This window comes from Acanthisitta chloris, unplaced genomic scaffold (genome assembly GCF_000695815.1).
Source record: "Acanthisitta chloris isolate BGI_N310 unplaced genomic scaffold, ASM69581v1 scaffold29897, whole genome shotgun sequence".
NCBI lineage: Eukaryota > Metazoa > Chordata > Aves > Passeriformes > Acanthisittidae > Acanthisitta > Acanthisitta chloris.
The window spans coordinates 3503-13183 of record NW_008684719.1 but is presented as its reverse complement, the minus strand read 5'-3'; the positions used below and the strand labels follow the sequence as shown (position 1 = coordinate 13183).

Sequence of the window (9681 nt, the reverse complement as noted above, 5' to 3'; positions counted from 1 at the left end):
GAAGAGCGCCTTGAGGACCGCGAAGCTGAGTGCCTCGCTTGCGTCGAGAATCAAGACGAAAACCATCAGTGAGTGTGTTTCGCGTTGCGGTGTGTGCAGGGGGTGGCAGCTCCGTCGAGCCGTGGCCGTTCTACGGTCGCCCCTCTGCCCGGGGGTTGCAGTGAATTCGGTGCCCTGCACGCGAGTGTCAACTGCCGCTGAAGGCGGTACTGGCTCTTCTGCTGGGAGGAATTTTACTGCCGGCTTTGTGGGAGGGCTACTGAGTTGTAGAGATCTGAATCTGAGGAAGGCTCTTGTGGGAAGAGGAAGAAGTAGGAGGAGGGAAGAGGCATGGATGAGACCTTGGATGCTGATTCTGTGTGACACCTTTTTCTCTCTTACAGACAACTCTTCCACTCTTTTCAAAGTCTCCCTAAAGCATAACAATAAAGCACTGGCCCTGGCCCTCAACGAACAAAAAGCCAACGCGCAGCGGCTCACCCAGGAGAGGGCTGCCCTACAGAGGGAGCTGGAGCAGTGCCATTTCCAGAACGCCGTGTTGCGGCACAAGCTCTCTGCCATGGTATGGCACTACCAGTGTGGCTGGCATAAGGAGGGAGGGTGGGCAGGGTATGCAGCACTCTCAGCCTTGGGACGAGTGAGCTGTTGCTGATGGTCCAAATTCTCAGCATATGAGAAAGGTTACCATTCATTTATTTACTCTTTTTTCCAAGCTGTGTTCTCCTCAGAACACGCCTTGTTCTGGCTACCAGGATCCTTGTTGGAATAGATGTTTTGATTTGATATTTTTATGGTTTCTCTCTCTTTATTACCTCAACACAGGATAAAACCTTGACAGAATTTGAAAATCTTATGGCTCCAGTGGTGGCTTGGCTGTCTAAGGTAAGCCGTGGGAAATGTGAGCACACTGCTCTGGGAAGGGGTCTGCGTTTGTCTTTTGCTTTGTGTTGCCTGTTCACTTCAGTGTTCGGTGCTTCTCTTTCTCTTTGTTTGCTTGAATTGTGCTGGCTGCATCCTTGTTTTTAGCTTGGTGTTAAGGATTTCCAAGGTAACTTTTTCTGTTGGAAGGGCTACAGTTTTAAACTGCTTTTCCCTGGATCATTGGTTGTATTGGCCAGTAGGCTCTTCTGCTATGACAGGTTGTGACTTTTTTTCATTTTTTTTAAAAGCGTTGCCATGGCAACTGGGAATATCGAATAGGACACTTTCCATAAGTCCTGTGTCATCGGTGGGTGGAAAGATACTCCTGTTTCATAGTCTCAGATTATCTGAACTAGTTTATAACTTCATCCGGAGGCCTGTGGAGACAGAATCTGATTCTGCTGCAGTTTATTCTATAATTTGTGCCATTTTAAATGGGAGAAGGTAACTCAGCAGTTTACATATACATACTTTCCAGAGTTAAACTGAACTTTTGCTATTTTTGCAGGAGGCCACAAAGAATTTCCAGAACTATAAACCACTCTTCTATTTCTCATCTTTCTAGTTGCATACAAGTTCTGCATCCTTATGCAGTGGTCAGAAGAGCAGCTGTGTTGATGAGACTGTAGATGGTCAGCTTCTGAGGTGGGCCTTAAAATGTCAGATATCACCAAGCTTGTCCTGAATTTCTATATGCTAAGCATCCTCTTATGTTTTACGTGTATGCCCAGTTGCCAGTTTTACATGAGCTGTCTTCTCTGAACCACCACTTTTTCCTTTCCTCTGTGTCTTTCTGTTACCATTTCTTGTCTTGTTTGTCCTAATGCCAAGCCTATACATGAACTGCCTCATTTATTTGAGAGTGCATTGCCTTTAGATAGTTTTTCCTTTGTATCTGGTGTGCTGTGCACGATTTCCTTGAGTGAGTGCCATAGCTGGCTGTTTTGATGTTTGTTACATATATATGCTTAATAGCCACCTCCTTGTATGCTGTAGACTTGTATTCTGGAAAGATGGTAGAGCAGGATCTCTTAAAATATATTTGAAGTCCTGTTTCTGCTCTGTCTCCCCTTTGAACACAGGGGAGTCCCTGGAGCTGCCCACACACATACCTCCAAGCAGCCATGTGGGTGTTCCACAAAAAGGTAAATGTGTGGTCACAACCTGTGTGTTGAAAGGCTTTACTTCCTTGTTGCCTCAGTGTATTTCTCTCCTGCTTCTGTGCCCGCAGCAGTGTGCTTTCCTTATGTGTTGTGCTTGCTCAAAAATGAGAAATCTGCCATGTCTTGGCAGTATGTGTTCTTCAACAGTTGAAGCCTTCAGGAATGTATTTCAGCAACTCTTGATGGAGGTGAAATCTGTAGTTAATCCTGCCAGATTCTGGTGCCTGTCACAGGAGAACATGCCCCATTGCTGTTATTCCTTCTCACCAGGGCAATAGGGATGCCAATGAGGGTGCCCATTTCCAAGCCATGTCATGAAGAGCAGCAAGGTATCAGCTCCACAGCAGTACAGACATCCTTGCTAGAGCTTCAGATACCTGCTTCTAATGAGCCCTTGAAAAGCATGCCTGTTGCCTCCAAAGATACTTTGCCACCACAGCCTGCTGAGAAGCCTAAGTGCCAGCAGGAAGAGGATGGGAAGAAATTGACTGAAGCAGTGGAAACACCAGAGGCTTTTCTTGACTCTTGCATCCTCGGAGGTAACTTTGCATCTGTTGCTATTCTTCTGTATGATTTCATGTATCTGTGCTCAGAAATGCATGAGTGGAGTGTCATAGCTCCAGTTAGCTCCTAATGGCTGGTAGGAGTTGCATGTTTCAGTGGGACTGTTATTGCTGGAGTTATGTCCCAGAATGGGATGTGTTGGTGGGGATGTTTGGCATGTTTGCAATAGTTTGAGACCACAAATTAGCCTTTTTGAGTAATAGGCACTGAGCTTACACAAGGTTTTCAGAAATGTCTGAAGGTGCAAAATCTAACTAGATGCACAACTGTTCCTTGTGGATTTGCCATAGAAATGATAACTCTCACACAGATAATGAGTGTTCACAAATATTACAGCTGGTAAAGGGCTCTTGTTTTGGGAGTCACTGTAGGGACAAAAATCATGCTTTTTCTGTGCTCTGGATTTGTGGCAGTGGGTGGGGCAAGGCCTTTGGGGAAAGCTGGCATTTACCTGCTGCATTTCTCAGTCTTAAGAACAAATTTTGTCTTTCCAACAGAAGACTTGTACACCACCCGACAAAATCCCAACAGGTTGCCAGCATTTCCCTGGGAAAGCCATCCTCTTTCATGTGAGGCTGATGAGATGGCAGAACATTTCTTTGATCATCTCTCACAAGGGCATATTACTCTGAGAAGAAAGCGTTCCCTCCTGTTTCTTACAAGCACTCCATCTTCTGGGGTGGATATCTTTCCACGTGTCAGTTCCACTCAGGCAGCACCGTGTAATATCACAAAGGACAACAGCAGCTCCAGCAAGAACAACACACAGGGAGACCTGAAATCTCCTGTCTCCCTGGCTTCACCTACTCAAACCACTGTTATTCCTGATAGAAAATCTGTGGATAAAGAGATTTTCTCTGATCAGCCACAGGCTAAAGAAACTGAGTGTGGTGTTGAAATGGACCCCAGCTGTGGGCAAGTCCCTGCATTTGTTCCTCGAAAGAGTGAAAGCAAAGGTGACTGTAAAACTGTTGAGAAAACAACTGTTAAAAAAGCAAGCACAGAAAAAAAGAAAAAAAAGAAAACAAATGCCATTAAAAACAATGCAGAAAGTAGGCCTGATATATCTCAAGGTCAAGAGTGTTATCAAAATGCAAAGCAGCAACTTCAGTCAAAAGCTGAAACATGTTCTAGTGAGTCTGAAGTTTGTGAGATGGGGCAGAAGGCTTGTGTGGGGCCTTTTGACAGGAAGAATAGAGGGTGTGGTGTGGAGCAACATTCCTGATGTCCTGATGGAGTCCAAGATCTCAAAAGTACATATATGGTGAATCCAGCACAACTGCACAGTCTTGAAAGCGGAGACTTGGTGCAGCAAGCTAAGAAGGGAACTATAACAAGCTCTCCATACTTTGGATCTGAGAGAAAAAGCCCAGTTCATACCGTCTCAAGTCAGGAAGTTCCCTTGTATGGTTGCAGTTTGCAAAATTCACCTTTCCTGAGGAAAGAGACCTCAAGTGCCTGTGTTTTGCAAGAGGACTCAAGTGTGAGCAGAAAGAGCGTCAAACAGAAAACCAACAGAAAAACTAGACTAATTGTACAAAGTGATGATTCTGATGATTATTTGCCAAAGTGTGCGAAAATACTAGAGGCCAAAGCTGAAGAACAATGTGAAAGAAGGCAGCCAAGCAGGAAGAACACTGTCAGGAAAAGCAGTTGTGATCAAAGAAATGAAGTTGATGGGGTTTTGCCCCATATAGATGTTGGAGGAGTAGCTAAGGAGAGCACAAAGGATTTATCAGCTAATCTTAAACGTAGCAGGAGAACTTACTTTGTCTGTCCTTTGGATCTTGCAGAAAACTTGAGTTATGTCCAGACAGAATTTGAAGGGGATGAAAATGTACCTCCCAGGTCTGTCCCTGGGAGAAAAGCTAGCAAAATCCCCAGAGCTGCTAAGCGCAATCTAGAGAGTAATAAAAAACAGACAGGGGATCTTCAAGAAAAGGAGCAAGCCAAAACTGGCAACAACACTAATGCTTTGAGCCAAGAGACCTGTTGCAAATCCAAGCCTCAGAGGAAGAGGAAAAGCTCTAAACCTCCAGAGACTGATTCCCTGGCCAGACAAAGTGATGGTGCCAGGGTTCATATTGAAAGTTCAACGGAACTTGCAGCCAAGCAAACTGTCCTGATGGGGAAGTTTTCCTGCATTACCGATCTGCTGTCTGACCAAGATGGCATACTGGAGGAACAGATACCTGAGATATGGCTTACAAATCAACTTATGGACCTTCCACAGAGTCTTGAATCCTCCTCTTTGACCCATTCTGAAGCTTGGTCTGCCAGCTCCAGGCTTACAGATGCAGCAGCTTGCAAGAGCTTAAGTAACAAGGGCAACAGGACGCCAGTGAAATTCCCTGTTCAGCCAAAATGCTCCCTGATAGTTAAAGAAAAGACTGCAGAGGAAATACCTGTGGAAAGAAACCAGGCTCAGTCAAGTTCTCAGAGCTCACCTTCACAGGAACCTGGTAGGTGGTAGGCTCGGGAGGGTACCTGTTTGGAGATGAGGACCAAAATTCCATGCACCAAGTGCTTAAATTTTTCTTCCTCTCTCTTTTTCAGAATTAAAGATCAGTCTCCAGTACACCATTTATGCTTCCACCTGTACTGGTCAGTCATTTGTGTGGCTGCATTTTTTTCTAGTTTATCAGTATTCCCTATACAAATTTCTGCCCACTTGTCCATGTGTGGATATTGGGAAAATACTAGCAGCATGTGCTGTGAGTCCTGTTTCACCACTCTTCTTATCTCCAGGGCATGCCTGTTAATTTAGAAAATCAATTACTCAGGCAATTGAAAAGTCTGTTTTGATGCTGACCCTGCCTACTGGCGTCAGCATTATCAGGGTACAGAATATGAAGATGGTTGGCAAGTGTTTTTGGCCCAAAATGGTTAGTGCTGCAAGATTTCAGACTTCATACCTCTAGGTGATACCTTCACTGAAAATTAATCTGGAGCTACCTAAATTATTTTAGCTGTGAGTTTTTTGGTTTGTTTTTGTTTTCAAAAAGATTTGGAGTGCATATCCTTTGGCTGGTAATACAGTAGTTAAGCTGATCCTTGTGGGGAATTTGCTGTTAATGGATGCTCTGTGAAGAGAGTAGTTTTGTGGGGGTCTTTCTTTCTGTAGCTGTTGACAAATAGGCCTGTTACAGCTAGACCGGGCTGTACTTTGTAGATAGGGAGGAAGCTTGTTCTCCCACCCTCCCTGTTTTGGCTGACTTCACTTTGAAAGCTGCAATGAACACTGGCATGGTCCTGCATCTTGCTGGAAGTTGGTAGGTTGCTAGTAGGTTGTTTGCATGCCATAAGTTTGCTCTCTCCAGGCTGTAAGTTTCTGGGCATTACAACCATCAACTATCATTTTTTTATAGTTTTTCTACTATACCAGGGCCCATCATACTAATAGTATTAGTGATCTGTATTTTTAAAGTGAGGAACCTATTTTGATTTGTGAACTGACTCTTGAGGAGCAGGTCTGATATTCACTCTAAACTCAGGAATCCAGAAATATGATTTGATTCAAGATTTTGTAATGTTCAGAGGAACCTGGTAATGCAGCCCTTTCTATTTTGCAGCTGTATTTCTTAGGATATATGGAAATTACTTGGAATCACTTTGATCAACTCGTGTAAATGTCTCCCTTTGCAGAGATCAGGCCATTACAGGATTTGAACAATACCAGAATTGTGTCTTCCACCAGCTTGGAAGAAGAGTCAGGGTCTTCAACCAGGCGGAGACGGAACCCAGTCTGCTATAAAGAGCCAAAACTCAACAGGTTGGGCTTTAAACTATTCCTTTTCATGAGTATTCCCATGCTGCAACCCCTGTTCTGCTCACTCTCCAGGGCTAGACCACCTGTGCCTTTGTTTAAGTTCTTCTTGCCCTTTTTGTTCTGTGATCCTCCTCTTCTACCACAATATGGTTATGCCAAAATTCCACCTCAGCACAGATGCATGATGTCTAGGCTTCTGATAACAAACTACTAAAGATGTTATTTTTCTTGTTGAAATGTGCACATCTGTAGTACTCCAGTGCTAATGAGGCAGTAGCTTGAGGATAAAATACAGGCTACATGAGAAGAGCTCAGCAAAAGCCCTGATTTTATTTACATTCTGTGATGGCTAAAGTTTTAGACACCTGAGTAATACTTTAATCCTGAGAGCAGGCTCTATCTACATTCGCTTTCTCTAGCAGATATGAGTATCTAAACAAATAATTGCATCTTTTCCCTAAAAGACTGTAGATTCAGTACATCCAGTGGCTATTGCACAGAATCCTAAAACTCCTAAAATGATGACTTTGTTGTTATGCTACCAGGTAATACTCTTCCTGCCTCCCCCCCAAAAAAAGTGTCACAATTTGAACTTTCTGTGAATAACTGGTTATACTGGGTCAGAAGGTGGTACTTTGTATTGGTACAGCATTCCTGTACGGGACAACGAACAGACTGTACCAGTCAGTCATCTTATATGGGAAGCATTTTAGTAAAATCAGAAACTTTAGGGGCTGAACTTATACAAATATTCAAGGTATACCTTGATGGTTTAATGTAACTCTTTTGATTCTGCAGCAAACTGAGACAGGGTGACCCATTTACAGACACCAAGTTCCTCTGCTCTCTGCTCAACAAAACACAAAAAAAACCTGTCAAAGCCAAGAAAATGACCAAGAAGATCAAGGAGGAAAACCAAAGACTTCCTGAAGGATGTCCCAGTGCTCAGGCAAGCAAGTTTATGACAGCAAGAAGCAGTCTGGATTAAAGTAGTGGTTGAATAGGTAGCCCCCAAGGTCCTAGGGGCTTGTGCATATTTGCTAGAATCTCTTAATATTCTACACAGCACATTTTTTATTTTAATGTGTAAATAAAGTCTTCTATATGAACGGTAGACATGTCCCCACCCTCCACTTTTCAATGCTGAGGTGCTTGTGACCCCACAGAGGGCTAGTTTGGCTCTGCCAGTTCTCTCCCAGCTCTACACAGGTTTGGGGAGAGTACACCATGGAGAGCTGATCTTCCATATACTAGCCCCAAAATAAAATTTCAGTGTAAGTGGTACCTTCAAATTCTTATACACTAACCTGATGCTTACCACACCACACTACAGATCACAGCTTTCCCTCAACCAGAACAAATTAAAACTCTGTTCTAAGAAGGGAGAGATTATTTTGTTGTTATATCACATTCTAACAGTCTGTCCCAGCATGTACTGGATTGTGCTGAAAGGTACTAAGTCTGAGGCAGGATTTCTCCATCGCTGCTAATGACACAAAGGAAGGAAAGACACAAAGAACATTAGCTGGCTTTTATTTTAGTTTGAACTAGAATATTCCTTTAAAAAAACCCAACACAAAACCATGGATGGAATAGTTTTTCGCAGTCATAATCTGACTTGCTGTATCACAGCAGGAAGGGTAAGTAAACAGCCCAGACAACTGCAGAAAAGGTTTGCACCTTTATGAATTGTGGGATGGAGAAGAGGTAACAGTTCCTATGCTTCATATCCAGTCAGAAGGAGCATAACTAAATGCATGGTCTGCATTTAGACACTGCAGCATGGCCTTAGTAGGCTCTTAGCCTATACAGTTTGTTTCCAGCATTTCCTAAGTGCTTCGTGAATACTACAGTTCTGACTGTAGCAATGGAACCCTTAGAATTAGGATACTATGCTTTGGTTGGCACTAAAAGGAAAATTGAGAGGGGCTGCAATAGAGCTGGTGTACCCCTGTGAGCTCATTTATACCTCAGTGGACAGTACTGGAGAGAAGGATGGTTCTGATTTCTGAGGTCTGTTGGACAGTAGTCAGCGCTGGTTTGACCAGAGCTGTGACACAGACTGGGCTTCCAGTCTGAGAGGAAGAGATAAAAGAAACACAGATCAAAGTCAGAAACTCAGGTCTGCTGTGAACAAAGTTAGGAATGCAGACCCACACTGAGCTTGAATACTATCACATTCATCTGCTTAGCAAAAGTAAGGCCTAGCCCGGCAACTCAAAGGGTTTAAAATGTGATCTTTTAAAAATTTAAAAAAGTGTCTATCTTCATTTTTGTCTAGTATTTGAAATGCTACATAAAATGTGATACAGCACCACTTACATCAGAGTGTAGGTGGGAGACACTTTGTTAGGGGAGCTTGAGTAGAACCCATGCCTTAAAGTCTGGGCAGAGAGGCCAACTTCTGCTTCAAGTTTTCAGCAAGCTTGTCCACGAACTCAAAGGTATTCAGGTAATCAGAGCGTGTGACACTGGTGGGGGGAGAAACAAAACAAGACAGACATTAGTCATACAGACTGTCAAATGCTCAAAGCAGGAGAAAACTGTGCAAAGAACTCTGTTTTTTTGTCTAGCCTCTAAAACCAAAACTTACCTCCTACTCCTCAGGCTGGTTTTTTTTTTTTTGCCAAAAGGCTTGAGAGAAGAGGTAGCCAGGTGATATTTTGCAGTTATGTAGGTCTCCTTCATTTACTAGTATGAAGGCAGAATCTGGCCAATGTAACTTGCTTGACATAAAAAAACCTTTGCAGTTCCTTCTCTACATTTTCCCCCCCATTCATTTGGTACAATAGCAGAGACAGAGTAACCTGGACTAAGCTACTTAGGTCAGGGAGTGTCTCATGTTCTGTTTGTAAATCACTGGGTACAGATGAGTCCTGTTCTGAGACAGACCGCTGTTCTTCACCATACTAAAATAACATTCCAACAAATGCTGTTCAGAACCACCAGGTGAAACAGCCTCCTCCAAACACAGCTGTTTATTTCATACACTTACTTAGGCAGACCTTTGATACAGGCAGCAAGGTCCTTTGTCATGAAGCCAGATTCAATGGTCTCAACACAGACTTCTTCCAGGGCAACGGCAAAGTTCTTGAGGCTAGTGTTGTTGTCCAGCTTAGCTCTGTGAGCAAGTCCTCTTGTCCATGCGAAGATGGAGGCTGAGAGAGAACACTAGATTACTCTATCCTTCTAGAACTCCCTGGAAATTGTTCTAAACTGTCATGTGGAACAATAATTGGGGTTTTATATTAATAAAACTGAAAA

General features: G+C 43.4%; 2 protein-coding genes across 2 annotated transcripts in view; one reads left to right on the top strand and one right to left on the bottom strand.

Moving 5' to 3' along the window:
* Positions 1 to 4: 4 nt before the first annotated feature.
* LOC103806747 lies at positions 5 to 7405 on the top strand (the record flags this gene model as incomplete). Its single annotated transcript, XM_009079453.1, has 9 exons — positions 5 to 68; positions 384 to 562; positions 823 to 882; positions 1487 to 1566; positions 2355 to 2623; positions 4442 to 5110; positions 5205 to 5252; positions 6294 to 6420; positions 7216 to 7405. Coding segments are annotated over 9 exons (1686 nt in total), but the record flags the coding sequence as incomplete, so codon positions are not given.
* Positions 7406 to 8560: 1155 nt separating this feature from the next.
* The window catches only part of LOC103806746 (isocitrate dehydrogenase [NADP] cytoplasmic-like), a gene marked incomplete at its 5' end in the record, with an annotated part of 3775 nt that continues 2654 nt past the window's right edge, over positions 8561 to 9681 (bottom strand). The window contains 2 exons of the mRNA XM_009079452.1: positions 8561 to 8888; positions 9413 to 9575. Of these exons, the coding sequence (XP_009077700.1) occupies positions 8795 to 8888; positions 9413 to 9575 (257 nt within the window). The remainder of the gene's footprint in view (positions 8889 to 9412; positions 9576 to 9681) is intronic.